This window comes from Pholcus phalangioides, unplaced genomic scaffold (assembly GCF_987345545.1).
Source record: "Pholcus phalangioides strain wild (caught in Gottingen) unplaced genomic scaffold, Ppha-v1.0 ptg000022l_1, whole genome shotgun sequence".
NCBI lineage: Eukaryota > Metazoa > Arthropoda > Arachnida > Araneae > Pholcidae > Pholcus > Pholcus phalangioides.
Genome location: NW_028301615.1, coordinates 30,124,442 through 30,140,239, shown reverse-complemented (window position 1 = coordinate 30,140,239; position 15,798 = coordinate 30,124,442). Strand labels below are relative to the sequence as shown.

At 38.5% G+C, this 15,798-nt stretch overlaps 1 protein-coding gene across 2 annotated transcripts in view; it reads right to left on the bottom strand.

Annotated features, from left to right (window-relative positions):
* Positions 1–1,887: 1,887 nt before the first annotated feature.
* LOC149070161 (tripartite motif-containing protein 2-like) overlaps positions 1,888–15,798 on the bottom strand; it is a 68,112-nt gene continuing 54,201 nt past the window's right edge. The window contains exons 1-6 of one of the 2 annotated variants that reach the window (XM_089249664.1): positions 11,701–11,802; positions 10,672–10,884; positions 8,075–9,617; positions 7,641–7,988; positions 3,901–4,196; positions 1,888–2,345 (exon numbers count right to left, since the gene is read on the bottom strand). In XM_089249664.1, coding sequence (XP_089105790.1) covers positions 2,193–2,345; positions 3,901–4,196; positions 7,641–7,988; positions 8,075–9,617; positions 10,672–10,884; positions 11,701–11,727 — 2,580 coding nt within the window. In that variant the 5' untranslated portion in view covers positions 11,728–11,802 and the 3' untranslated portion in view covers positions 1,888–2,192. Of the gene's footprint in view, positions 2,346–3,900; positions 4,197–7,640; positions 7,989–8,074; positions 9,618–10,671; positions 10,885–11,700; positions 11,803–15,798 lie in introns of those variants that run through there. The other variant, XM_089249665.1, reaches the window with a different exon arrangement.

Genomic DNA, 15,798 nt, shown 5'->3' with positions numbered 1-15,798 from the left:
TTGATCAGAGACACCACTGCATACTAGTTGTGCCATACATAACTCTTCTTTTGGAATATGTGTTCAAAATTTGAATTGGCTGCTCAGAACCTTGACCTAAACCCTATTGAGCAACTTTGGAATCAACTAACAACAATTGCAAGCAAGGTCTGAATGACCAGAATTTGTTGTCATTTTCTTGGAAGAATAGCAAGCTATTCTGATGAAAAAATTTGGAGAATTAGTGGATGGCCTTCCCGAGAGGTCGAGGCAGTTGTGATCACACTAAAAGGTGAATCCACCAGTCATCAATTCCTGCTGTATGGGCAGATAACTTGCAACATCAAGGCGTGTGGGTACTCTAATCAAATAATATATGTGTTATGGGCAAAGCATGAAAGTATAGGTATAGTTAATACAAATGATAATGTTTTCATTATATATAATGCAAACATTATTTTACACAACTACGTTAATGGTTTTATTTTACATCTACTTTTATTATACATTTCTATATCATATGTGTTGCGTGGAGTAATCACTAACTCTCATATTTGATGATTTTCCTAAAAACCATCAGGTATTCTTTTAAATGCCATATTTCATACTTTGCTGTAACATACATACACCCTATCTATGTTAATTTTTTTATATAAAGATTGTTCCATCAATGTTCAACATCAGATACATTGTAGCTGATCAGAGCCTAGCTGGGGTCATCCTTGGTCTTTATGAATGCAGTGATATACAGGTATTTTATTGTGCTCACACTGCTAAAGTGAGTTCTGATAGCAGGTATTATCAAGTTTTTTCAATTTAAATCATTATGTACAGGGTAAAATGTCAGTTTCAGCTCTCAAATCGTGAATCGGTGGTTCTAGTAACATACTTTCAATTGAAAAAAGTATTCAAATAATGTATCAATTTTACATATGTCATTTCTTCTACTGGGGTGGGGGGGGGGCGGTGTATATGTACTGACATACAAAATGCATTTTTTTGCATGGCCTTCCTGTTCCAGACCAACATGCTACAGAAGTATATTGTCTTCATTTTGTTTGACAACTTACTTTTGTGTTTGTTTTGTCTCTGGCATTGTATCCCAAGTATCACTGGGCAGGATTATTAATTAGTTCATGAATTGAAACAATGTTAATCATTTACTCTTGTTTTGATGCTCATTAATCTATGAAATTTGAGCAATGATTTCATTGTTATTCCATAACCTACTACTTGTATATATTACTTACAGGTTATCTGAACTTCGTGAGAACACCCCCAAAGTCTACTTTACCGCATACCAACTCCAGTCATATATATTGTCACATAGCGATTTCCAATAAGTGGAGTTTGGTGGGAAAAGAAGGTGCCATCTAATCAGTGGTCGCCCCAGGCTCTATAGGTAAAAAAACTTTTCTGATGTTCTCTTGGCTGGATTCGAACCCATGAACCTTGATGACAACCTACATAGTGAAAAACGAGCAGGTTGGGCACAACTGATGTAAATTGTTATACAAGGTCGTTGGAGGCCCCCAATTCACCAAGGGCTGTGACTATGCATTATGAGAGCCCTGTTCTACCCTGCACGATTTGAAGCCATTCAAGTATTACTTCAGCATCGAGAGGAGCGGGGTTTCAAATTTGCTGACTCTTTTGATGACGTTGGGGGGGGGGGGGGGGGATTGAATGATGATTATGTCATCAACCAACCTTTATAAAAATATGAAATATTCTTATTGAGATCTTTAATTTGTGTATTTATATACTATTTTCCCTGAAAAACTTGACCACGAGGGGTGTGGGTCAAAAATCACTAAAAATTTGCTGCTGTAATACTTGAAAATGGTCGCTTTGCATCAATTTAAACATAGGTACAACAAAGAGCAAAAACCAATTAATGCTAGAGTTGTCATTTCACGTCATGCTTTTTAATGATATCTAGAGGAATGTTAAAACAAACAAGTAATACACGCTCACCTTCATACAAAAGTTCCAGCATTTTTTTTAACGAAATCACATTTAAAACAAAAATACTTCTCACTAATGTCGTCAAAAATGTTTTTAACAAAATAGAAGGGAGTGGACAATAAAACAAATGCTTCTTTGTCATACGTATTATAAAAATCCAACGAATAATATATATGCATATAAAGCATAGAAGTGATAATAATAATAATAACACGATTATGAGCTTGTATGAATGATAAAATAACTTATTGCAGATATTTGTATATCTTGAAGCAGTGGTTGCCTGAATCGGATACTATCACATGACCATCGGAAGTTAGAGCGAGGCCTTGCGGTCCGTACAGTGGATCACCAAATGTGTTGACGAAAGACAAAAATGAACCGTTCATATCGAATACCTGCAACAAATGAAATATATAGCATTAATTCACGAAGATTCGGGTAATCAGTTGTGCAGCGAAGAATTAAAAATTAATCCTCTTGCATAGAAGTGATTGCATTGGATAAAGAAAATAATGAAAAATTACTTATACAGTGTCCAGAAAATCCTTACCTAGGCTTTTTTATTCTGAACTGTTGGTCGTAGATGTAGATTTCCACAATTGTATAAAAATGTTTTAAATAAAGTAAACATTCATGTTAAACTTTTAAATAGACAATTTTTGTTTTAAGTTACAAAATTTAGTTTATATATATATATTTTTTTTTCCTCAGGACTCTTCAGTCATATCTAGAAGAAAAAAATGCCCTCGCAGTAATATGGCAAATAAAACACATTTCCTCCCTGTACGACAAAAACTGAGCAAGATATTAAGCATATTAATTTGCAATTTTCTAATTACAGTATTTGGTGCTTAAAAGTCTTTTTTTTAGCTGTCATTCAGGGGTTGGTGCAAAAAAATTTAATTTGAATAATTTGCCCGTTTTTGACTGATACTAAGTTTGAGCAATCCTTAACTTAAAAAAAAACTTCAAGTAATTTTTTGTAAGAAATAAGCATTTTTGTTAAAAGGTCAAATGAGGGGCTTAGGGGGAGGGGGGGGGGCAAGCAAGAGAGAAAGAGAGATTTAGTAGTTAAAAAAATGTAATCCGGTCATGAATTAGAAAAGTATTCAAAAATGAGTAAGAGTTTTATTTTTGATCATTTTTGTCGCACCACAGGGATTTTCTGCACACTAGGGCTTATTGGACTGGGACCTACAATTTGTTGCCGATTCCGAACGGCAGTCATTCTTTTTATAATCACCGAGAGATTGGTGCTCTAACCTCTCTATCTAATAATTTTCTCGCATGTTTTGTGTGCATTTACATCCTAATCAAATCTTGATGAAATCAGGAAATACTGTGTATGTGAGGGGCTCTTAAAGCCAGTATTTCTGTAGGTATTAATGAAGATGGTGGCTTATATTGGGGGGGGGGGGGGTGAGACACATGTGCTGGATACAAATTTACGCTTATAGAAACAATTGTACAGTACTAACTTTTCACTTTATTTTCAAAACAGCAGAATATCAATCATAATCGCTCCATTTTTTAACATCAGACACTTATTTGAAACCAATTTTTTATCATTTCAAGTAAAAATTTGATTTTGTTGTTCAATTTTATAGATCCCTGAATCCCTCTTCCTGACTTTAAAATTTAATATCTCAGTCAATATTTATCATACGGCAATGAAACTTGTTTTGCTTTACATGTTTCTGAAAGCACAAACTTTTTCAAAGTACATGTATAAAATATAACTGGCCTGGGGAAACAAAAAAATAGTCAGATTCCATAATTTTTTGAAAAAATTTGTTTACATACAATTGCTTTAATAATATTTCTTGTCAAATTTTTGCAATTAGAAGTTTTTGTCTTCGACCAAAGGTTGAGAAGGAAACCGGCCAGGGTGAGGACTTCGTGGACATACAATAGAGAAATCAAGAACATAATTAAGAGCTCCTCCCTCACCTGTATTCTACAGTTTCCCCAATCAGCCACTATTATGTTGTCTTGCTTGTCAACGGCAACTCCAGTCGGAGCATTGAACTGGCCGTTACCCTCGCCGTTGGAACCGAAGGAGGTGACGTAGGTGCCTTCAGAATCGAACACCTTGATGCAGTGGCTGTGGAAGTCGGAAACGATGATCTGATTCCTGCTGTTCACGGCGGCGTAGTGGGGCCCCGTGAAGCGCCCGGAATCCGTCGCACGACATCCGAATTTGTAGAGCAGCTTCCCGTTCTCTTGGAACACCAGGACACAGTTACCTACGGGAAAAAATATGCACCATTAAATTAAGTGTTTCCCTGAAATTATATAACTTCATAACTTCGTCTTAATTCAACAACTCAAGTCACTGTACATCAGTGGTTCTCAACCTGGACCTGGGAACTTCCCACGAAGCTCGCGGGCCACCAACCTGAGGTATGTAGAATCGTGTGTGTGTGAGATGGAATCCATATCTAATGTATTCTATCTTATCAGAAGGGTTAACAGGTACCCAAAATAATTGGACTTCATTTATTCTGAAAAATTCTCTCTTATTAGTTCTGAAATCATTTCTTTCAACTGGAAAAATTTCTGATCAATCATTTCTTTTAATTATTCTGAAATTACTTTAATTTACTTGAACTATTTATTCCGTTAATTCTATTCTGTTATTCTCCGAAGTAATTTCAGTAATTCCAAAATTATTTCTTTCAGTTATTCCAAAATTATTTCTTTCATTTATTCCAAAATTATTTCTTTCATTTATTCCAAAATTATTTCTTTCATTTATTCCGACATTATTTCTTTCAAAAATTCTGAAATTATTTTACCGAATAATTCCGAGAAATATTTATTATTTTTGCGAATTATCTCGATTTTTTTTTCCGAAATTTCTTTCCTTGATTCTGAAATTATTTCTATCAAAAATCTGGAATTATTTTTTCATGAAGGTATTTTTCAGAATTTCTGTGAATTCTGTAGGTAGATACGCCTTTTCCAGATGCCGAATTTCCCCCAAAAAACTGTTTGGGCCTCATGACATAACATTTTATTTTACGTTCTTTATACCTACAAGGGCTTTAGGACCGCTTTAAAACAAACATTTATACGATGTAATATACACGTAAATATGTGAGTACATATTGGGCCTCATGCTCCGTCTCACTGGCTGTGTTGGCGTAATCAAATTATTATTTTCTTCCTCTTGATCGTGTTTCAAATGTTTTTAGCCATTTTCTAAAAATAGCCGGTGGGCCACGGCCACTGAGCTATAAGTAAACTTTACTTGAAGCTTTACTTGTAGCTCAGTGGCTACGGCAAAAAGCTCAGAGGGCCATACATTGAAGACCCCTGCCCTAAGGGCTCTGCGAATGAAAAAGAAGTGGAAGGGGGACATGATAGTTTGTTAATGGGAGCCACAGAGTTTTGAAAGAATTACAGATGTTAAGAAATAAAGCTCTTGTGAAATATGAGGGGGGAAGTGACTACTTTCAGAATGCAGAGAGGAACCAAAGCCATCTAATGCATGGAGGCCCATCCGGCATGGCCGGGGACCTCATGCTCAAAGAGGGCCCTACACAATGAGATATAGTTGCTGTGATTTTCGAGAGTAAGTATGTTAATGTTTAACATATATACACATTTAAACTTTTAAACTTCCAGCTTGGTGCACGGACCCCAGAACATCACTCGGCGAGGGCCCATAATGTTGATGGAAGCACTTCACATGAAGGCCCCGCAAGAGGAGAGCTCATTGGATTCTATGCAAGGGGTCAGGAGACTGACCTTATTTATAAAATTTTCGTTCACCATAAATTTGCCTCGAATTATCAATTCAATAAGTGTAAAGTGCCTCGCTCCTGGATAATGGAGGGAGCTCGTGATTGGGAGTGGGGCACGAGAAGAGAATATTGTCCGAAGGGGGAAATTGGTGGAAAAAGGTTAAGAAATGCTCTTTTTTTAATCCGAGCACAACTGCGATCTATCGCCACGGACAATTTATTACCGAATGAGTGGTGCCAGAAGCAGTGTTATCCGAAAATATAATCTTGAAGGGTAATTTCACTCTGAGCCGATATTGCCATATGGCGATGTGGCCTGGGTATCTTTCGGTAATTTCACTCCTGTCAAAAATTGTGAGGGGTATTTTTTATTACCAGTGAGAAATATCTCTACTACAAAAAATTACCTGAAATTTAAAGGAGTACTTTTTCAGCCCTCAACAAAATTTGGAGGAGTAAAATTGAATTTTGATGAGTATTGGCGAACACTGATACCACATGGATTACTTTTTTTCAAATAGGGCATAGTTCATAAACTTTTCATTGTCGCCCCCTTAAAAATTTATTGTTCTCATCGCCCCCAACTCAAATCTTCCCATAAGATCCTATTCTAGAACCACATTACCAATCCCCCCAGACCATTCCGCCCGTAGGGGACGATATTGCCCACTTTGAGAAACACTGAGATAGGACATATTCTCTTTTATTTCACCTGCGCAGACTTGTTGTTTCTCTATGCACAGAATTTCAATATCTGTGCAAAAAGACAAATAACATGCTACCTTATAAAATATGGAGAATGTTTTTCTGCGCAGGAAAAAATTCTGTGTACGCGGACGCATTCATTCTCAGACTTTAAAACGTTCATATTTCGTAAATTTATTATTCACCATGAAAAAAATATGCCTTTCTCAGTTACTCTTGTCCATTACCAACAAACGAGTAAAAATAGAATTTTATCAGCAAAAAAAAAAAATTCCTTCTAGAAAATATTCAAAATAACTACAGCAAACAGCGGTGTTCGCAAATACGCCATCTAGAAATTCGATTTTACTCCTCCAAATTTCATTTAAAGAGTGAAAATACTTCATCAAATTTTAGGTTTTTCTTTCAGAAGAGTTAGTTTTCAGGTTTTCTTTAAAAAAATGTTCTTATTTTTTGCAAAACTACCGCTAAAAATTTTAGAGAAGAGTGAAATTACTCGGTCACCAGGTTTGATCGATGATTTATACAAGTTGTGTACGATAGGCGGCAGCAGGAGCTCCAGTTCAAATGATGTTTCTTACACAATACACAGTTTCTTACACAGTGCTCTTGTCCATAACCATATGCTATACGATAAAATAATTTTGAAGAATAATTTCATTCTTCTCTAAAATTTAAGGCTGAATTTTGTAAAAAAAAAGGGACTTTCTTTAAAATAAAACAGCGAAATGTTTCTAAAAAGAGAAAAACCTAAAATTTCAAGTAGTATTTTCACTCTTCAATGAAATTTGGAGTGAAATCGAGTTTTTTGATGCTTGAATCACGCATCTAGACGCATATTGGCGAACACTGGCTGGAATAGAACCCCTTTATATAAAGGTGCCTTATGCCGGAAGTGTGTGCATCTCGCGTCGGGAGTGAATGTTTTAGTGCTGCTATCTATTTATCAGAGTGCGAGTGAACTGTAATGATTTAGAATTTGTAGCGTTGCACGTGAAGAAATGCTGCTATGCATTGGATGTAGATCATTGTAAATGCAGACTTGCTGCTTCCGAATTTGAAAGACAGATGGCAGAGTTTTTCGGATGTGTTCCTTGCTAATCAATTTTACGTTAGGTTTACAAAAAGTGCACTTCCACATGCCCCAATTCATAAAAAAATTCTCAAACGAATGTTCATGAGCGCATGTATGGTTTTAATAGTAGAATTAGTGTAAGAAGACAACGTATGACTTACCTTTATTATCAACTACGATAATGTGCCCACTGCGATCGACGGTGATTCCCTTCGGTCCCAGCAGCTTGCCAATGCCAAACCTTGATAGATATTTGCCATTCTGTTCATAAATGCTGATCCACTTGTTCTCGTAATCCGCCACGGCGTAATTCCCGTTCGGTAGCACAGCAACGCCCGTTGGCCTCTGCATCTGTCCCGGGGATCTGCCCCTGGTTCCGAATCGAAGCGCAAATGCGCCGGAAGAATTGAAGACCTGCACGCACTGGTTGTTACTGTCTGCGATGACTATCTTGCCATCTTGGGTGCAGCAAATACCTTGTGGGTTGCTGAACTCACCTTTACCTCGACCTGCAATAAACAAGCAAAAAGATAACGAACTGGATCCATCAAGTCTGAGATGGCGTTGATTGGAATCAAAATATATCGACCCTTACCTCGATACCCGATCTTGAAAATGAGATCGTCCTCGATGGTGTTGCTTTTCAGCCGAGAGCTGCTAGATCTGTTGCTGGACGAGGATTTACTCGATTTCTGCCTCACACCAGTCGTCCTAGGGATCTTCGAGCTCACTGGTCGGTCGCTTGACGAGGACTCTTCTTCGACGAACGATTTGACTTCGAAGGGGCTGCCTTTGATATGATGCCCGAGGAAGGTTATACCCAGGTGATAGACACCTTCCTTTGGAATGGTGTAGTGAATATCACAGTTGCCATTTTTTTGGTCGATCACTTTCGGCTTGCAGATGAAGGACAGTTCCGGCGAAGATAACTCGGCCTCGAACAATGAACCAGCTCCACGAACGGTCTCTCCCTGTCTGTCCTTCGCCGTCACGACGACCAGCGTCTGTTTCCCGACGCCGCAAAGCTTCAAGCCCTCGCCAGCAGCCGTGCATTCGTGAGCGACGGCACTGGTGGTGTACACATTGCCTACGTTCAGGATAGCGTTGATGGCTTCTTGCAGGCCCTCCGAGAGGAACAGTAGGTAGTCGTTTTCTTCGGGCATCTTCTGTACGCTCATACTGGCGAAGTCTTCCAGTTTTTCCGATATCTGTTTGACGACGAGCACGACCTCCGTCTCGTTGCCGAAATTCAGGGCGTTCTCTGTGAACTCAGAACTCGCCGATATGTTCGACATGCAGAGTTCTAGCATCTCCTTCTGTTGTTCCAGTACGTGCTGCTTTACCCGGAAGTGTTCGTCTAGTTCCTGTAGGAGCTCCACCTTCCTCTGGCTGACTGCCTTCTCAAGGTTCTCGAAGCATTGCACGATGCTTTGGGAGTTTTCTGTGTGCCTAGTGGACAGCAAGAAAGCAACGTTGTTTACCGTTGATATAGCATCCTTCACTGTCGGGACGTTCTGTAGTGTTTTCGTCAACAACTCGCGTAATCGGACCTTTTGCTCCTCCACGGCTTCCCTGAGCCTCGCCGTCATGTGACCCGCATGTTCAATGTCCGTACACGTGACACATATCGCCGTCTCACACTCCTTGCAGTAGAACCTCAGAGTCTGATTCATGTGTTTGGGACACATCAGCAAGTCCTCCTGTTTCACGTCGCCATTCTGGTGGTAACCGGTAGTAGTTTCTATGCAGTTGTTGCGCCGATGGTTATTGGCGACGTCGTCGTTGTTGAAGAGATTCGCGTCGTCCAACGGCACGAGAGCGTGGAAGCTCGTCGCTGCGTTCTGCTGGTGATCGGCCGAACAGTTCTGACACAGGTATACGTTACACTCTGCGCATTTCGACACGTTGGAGCTGCTGCTGCATTTGGAATGGCACGAACCGCATGATAGCGACTGCTGTTGCTGCTGCAGCACATCCATCATCAGGTTGTTGATGATGAAATTGTTCTGCAAGCCGGATATTCCCTGTTTCGGCAGTATAGATTGCTGCCGGCATAGAGGGCAGGACACGGTTAGACTCTCGGATGGGGTATATCGCAATAAGCAGGCTTCGCAGAAAGTGTGGAGGCATGGCAGCATCTACACAAAAATATTCAAAATTTTCCGTTTAGCAATAAATCTGAAAACACGAAAAAAAAAAATAGCATTCAATTTAAACCAATTTAAATTTTCGAAACGATTGCAGCAAACCAGACGCGCGTGCGCAGGAGAGGATATAGGAGGGACAAGCGCCTCCCCCATCCCAAATTAAAAAAAATTAATTTGGGGTGGGGGAAGGATACCCCCCCCCCTTTCAAAAATTAAAATACGGATAGAAAATACCTAAAAATGCTATCTCAAAAAATTTCTAAATTTAAATTGCTTTTGATGGTTAAAAACTCATAATTCCTCTAGAGAAGATTCGTTGTGTTCCCCCGCACCCGATGTGCTCTCTCCTCTTCAAAGGTCGATCCTGCGTACTCCCCCTGTAGTAAAATCAGAGGCGTAGGAGGCTTAGCGGGCTACAGCCCAAGACGACAAGTTCGGTGGGGTGGTCAAGAAAATTAGTAGAATGAGAGAAGGGTGGCAAAATTTGTACAACCCACAGACAGTGAAATCATCAGTCATTCCTCTGCTAGAAAGCGAAGTGACTCGGTGAATAAGTTGAATAAGTGACCAAACGGGTGAGTGAGCATATGAGAGAGCAAGCATATGTGAGTGATCAAAAGAATGACGAAAATTTGCAAGCATTTGAGTGACTAAAAAATGACCAAGCGAAAGAAGGTGTCAGTGGTGACCGAAAAAGTGACGTAGAGTGCGAGGGACCAAGTAAGGGAGTGACCAAAGAATTTGGATGTCTCGTATTTACGATCGAAATTCCCTGCATTCTGCTTGATGCTGCATGGTGAGCCTAAGTACGACGGTATAATTTTATTTTAACCATATGATTATTACTGATATCAGTTACAAGCGATGAATAATTTTATCAAGCTTGCCTGAGAAACACCTATGCCATCGTCCCGGACCACCGCTGGCCCACGGACCCTAGGTTGAGAAACACTGGAATGAAGGAAGCGCGGCAAAATTTGTGTAGCCCGCACATTCAGCAAAACCATAAATTCGCCTCTGAGCAAATCGATAACGTAAATCTTACCTTAGGATTAACGAAACGCCCAGCACAGATCCTACAGCTCAAAAACAGCGTTTCAGAATTTTGTTGTTGCTGCTGCTGTTGGAGAGGTTCCGAATCCGGGACGGATTGCTCGTCAGCCATATTGGTACCGTTTACCCAAATATCTCGACGATGGTACTGACCGCAAGACCTGGTAATTTCACTGTAACCCCGGTGCGGCGAATAATCGCTCAGCTGTAAGAAGAAGAAAAAATAAATCAATCGGTTAATAACGATCAAATTTCCATAATCAGAAATATCAAATTAAAAAAAATAAATAAACGCCATGATACCTTCATTAGCATACATCTTCAACCAATCACCCGCGGGCCAAATGTTGCCCGCGACGTCAACCCTAATTTTGTAAAAATGAACTAAGCGGCACATTTATAGATCACTTTATTCACCCACGATGCAGTTCCACATCAGCGAAGTGGCTTGAAGCAAATTCCAAGATCACTTAAATGACCCGCAGTATATGTACAGATCACTTGAGTGATTCTCGGCACAACTTCAGAGCACTTAAAAGGCCTGCGGCACATTTTCAGATCACTTAAGTAACCAGGTGGGGCAGTTCTAGAGTACTTGCTTAGTGAGACAGTTCTAGATATGCTTTTTGCATACTTCCAGATTACTGGAAGGACCCGGTGGGACAATTCCAGAGAGCTTAAGCGGTGTGGTACATTTTCTTATCACTTAAGTGACCCATGGTGCAGTCCCACATCACTTAAGTGGGACGCGACCCATTCCCAAATCACTTAGGTTACCTGCGGCACATCTCAAGATCACTTAAGCGACCAGCGGTGCAGTTTCGCATAACTTGAGTGACCCGCAACACGTTTTCATACCCATAAAGTGGTCCGCTTTTTCCAAAGGTTCGAGCATATTTGCTGATTATCATCACCCGATCCTATCACCGCCATTTCATATCCGTCAAATCGAAGCATTATTAACCGCAAATTAAAAGGCAGTAATTATAAAATGCATCAATAGAATTTTCAGGAATCTCACCTTTTGAAAATACGTCGCAAGCATCATTTTTTTTTTTTTGAAGTTTAAAAAATTTTCTATCTTAAAATTATTTCTTTTTGAATTAGAGGATCTCTCGGCTACCGTTAGAGCCGGTTCTCCAGATGGACTTTGAAGAGATAGAGTCAGTAGAGCTTCTCTTATATATATGTAAGTTAGTATTGAGAAAAAGAACCGTTGTGGGATGAGTGGGCAGCTTGATGATTGGCGGATCGCCCACGTGGTCGGTAAAGGTAAAAGGCGTGTTTGAACCTTCGGGGCGAGGTGGGGTCAAGTACACTTCTTTCAATGCTAAGAAACATTTATATATACTATACTTTCGATTTTTTTTTTTTCACCTTCGCTTTTTTTCCCTTCCTTCCATTACATTTTTCCCTTAATTACTTACTTTACCGAAGAGAAAAGCTAACAATATATTTTCGGCCGAGAGATATTTACACTCAATTTTCTTCTACGTGTTGCTGGTATACAGTCGGTAAATATTTGTTATTCACTTGATATATCCATTTCGCGAAAGTTTCATGTCTGGCATGCTTCTATTTGTCCGGAAGAGCTTGGGTATATCCGGAAGAGTAATACAGTCGAACTTAGTTGATTCGAATCTCAAGGGGACAGCAAGAAAAGTTCGAATTATCGAAGTTAGTTACAGTTGAGGTTGGTTAATTCCAAGTGCAAAGTCATTGTGAAAACGTCCTAATTATTCCCATTAATTTGTCCTAAATCTGTAAATTGACTGCAAATTAAAACTTAACATTCACATAGGATTTTAATAATTATCAGTTGTTGAAATTTTATCATCAGTTACAAAACTTTTTACCCCATATTTTAGTAATTTATAATTCTAATAATTAATCTCGGTTGCTATATTATTGCACTTTTCTGAAATCAGCATCACTGCAGACCATTTCTTAACCATGTTCAAAGCCTGATTTACGGAAACACTTCATGATCATCCGTTATGAAACTGTTTCTCAAATTTTGCTTATAATCATTATGCAAATCAAGGAAATATACTTCCATTAACGCATTGAAATATGAACTTTCCGATACTTTCCATGTTCTTAATGACGACAAGTAATTGGTATTACGATGTAGACAGTCTCGATGTACTCCAGCTGAACAATGTTAAACTGGGCATTACATTATCAAAAAAAAGAGAAAACAGAAAAGAAATAACAGAATTTTCAAACTTTTATCGGTTAAGAATTTTGAAATTTTTAAGAACTTGATCGAGAAAAGCAAAGTCTGGGTCCTTGTAAAATTTTTCCAAACCAAATTTGCTCGAATAGAAAAACCATAAACTTTTTACTCCAACTTCGAATCATCCAAAAAGAATTTAAAAAAAAGTTCAAATTCAATTAGAAATTTTACCATTAAATTAGATAGAAAATTTAAGCTCAGTTAGTAAGAGTTCAAATTATCCGAATTAACCCAGTTCTACTGTACAAAGAAGAACGCTTTGCTTTCATAAAAAAAAAATTAAATTTTAATAAGTATGAACAGGGTTGGGTTTTTGCAGGCAAAAAAGAGGGGGGGGGGGAAACAGGAAAAATTGGCAAAAATAGGGAAAAACGGCTAAAAAAAAAAAATGAAAGCAATATTACATTATGGTTGCTATATAATTATCGTACACAGAACTACAATTTCGATGGGTACAGTTTCCACTCTATTTGTTTTCTTCCATATTTCTCTATTGATATCTATATATATAAAATTGATTTTCTGTCTGTGTGTGCGTGTATATGTTCTCTATACAAATCTACAATTTTAGATCGATCGTCGCCAAATTTTGCATATATACCAAATGGGACCCGACTTGAACGATAAACTACTTTAAAATTTCGTCAGACCAGGGCAAATGCCCCAAATGGGCAAAAAACTGTCCGGCAACAATGGTTTTTGGGCCTCAACAATCACTTTCCGAACGTTTACTTTGGTTACCGTGGTTCCCTAGCAATGCGTTTCAGACGTGTATATGCCTTTACAACGGTTTGTCACTTCTTTAATCCTGTTAGTATATGTATGATAGTTTATGCCTTTATAATGGTTTGCCACATTTTCAATATACTCTCAGTAATGAGGCTTTTTGAATAGACGTCATAATCATCATCGCTTTGAGAGTCAGGAAAAGGGTGATCCTCATAGAAATCAGTGTTAAAATTGCCGATTTTACTGTAGAAATGCGAAAATTTGGTGGTGTTTCTGTCACATCAATAATTTTAAAAATTGTATTGAATTCTCGATTTTTGAAATATTGAATTCACTTGGAGATATACGAAGCCCAGGAGATTAAATATGAAGTAATTATCCGGACCTATATATAGATATATATACTTTTGAGTTGGATATCCAGGCAATATTATTAATTTCAACTTTTTATTTATATCTTCTCAAGCATGAAAATTCAGTTCTCCGTATTGTCTTTTTATATTCAACTGCATAAATTGATATAGTTTAGGTTGTTTTAAAATAAATTATGGGTTCGTAAAGTACATCGAAGAAATTCCACAGCTTTAAGCATTTTTGGAAACAGAAACAGGCATAAATAGATAACTTGAAGTTCGGGAGGGGGATCGAAATACCTAGCGCCCCTTAAAAAAAGGGGGAAAAAATTCGTTTCTATGTTTCTTTAAATCCAGATTTGTTTATTTCGTAAAGTCGCGCAGGAAGTCGCCATATTGGTTAACTTAGGCACGGTTTGCATGTCCCTCGAAGAAAGAGGGAGATATCACGTGATCCAAACAGCCTCATTGAAGAAAACCCGGGCAGCGCCGGGTATTATAGCTAGTATTAAATATTAATAGTGTCAATTGCGAGAGTGTGTATTTCGAGAAAAACTGTTTAAACATGGATTTTCACAAGCTCCTTTTCCTTAACAGCAGTAACAGAAAAATGAAAAAACACACACAACACACCTTTGCGCTTTTCATTCTCAGTTGTCTTTCTAGTGCGTAAACATATTCAAAGTTTGTTGAACAGTGCTAATATTGAGTGGCGAATTTAAATTTTGCTCGCTGCGATTATCAACTTCAGCAGTAGGAAAAATATTTATAATGCTACAAAAAAACCTGGAATACAAGGTTTATAATTGCGTTACTCTTTTACGTGCTTTCATCCTGGCTATAACTGTTATCTTGCATATGGCCGAATTTCCCGCATTTTGCCATCTCTACAATCCTTGGAAATAGTCCTTATATATGATGTAATAATATATGATGCTTTTACAAGGGGACACCAGTATCGATTGGTGAGGGACAATGCAAGGTTATGGTGTCGCAGGGAATTTTTCTCCAATAGGGTTGTTAATAAATGGAATAGCTTACCCCCGGAGGTAGTAAATTGTAACACAATTGACACGTTTAAAAAGAAATACGATAAACATGTTGGGGTAAATCGAGAAGCTATCCATTCTTAGAATAAGACAACCATAAGTATTCTTTATGGGCATTGTATAATATTTTATCATGTGTATATATTGTTTGTAATTTGTGTTAATTGCATTTTTAATTGGGTTGCTGTATTTTTGAAACATATGACAACCATATTTTTATGGGCATCTTTTTATCAGCCACCTCGTTGGGCATTTTGCCTGTTGTGGCGTTGTATTTGTATTTGTATAATGTTAAAATAGCAAACCATTGTAATGTTTACGAAGATTTTAAGTGCTGGCTAATGCGAAGATTGGGGAGAAAATTCAACTGCCCTTGCGGGAAATCGAACCCAGGTCCTCTCATTTTCCGGGTGAGCGCACTAGACTACAACGACAAAAACGAACTTCAATATTTCCTTAGAGCTCGTGTGCACTGAACTGGATCGTATATGGACAGGACGACCGTCCATATAACTCGGGCCAAAGCTCACAATTGCTGACGCTGCCACCAAATGGTGACTTATCCCAGGATAATGTCTCTCTCCGCTACCCATACGAAGGTTTTCAACAGCTAGCTGATGCGAAGATGAATTTACGAAAGAGGGACCGTTCAAGTATTACGTAAGCAATTTTTTAGCCATTTTTTGACCCCCCCCCCTCCCTGTCAGCAAAAGTCAGCATAACTGTAACCCCCTCCCCTCTCTTGAAAG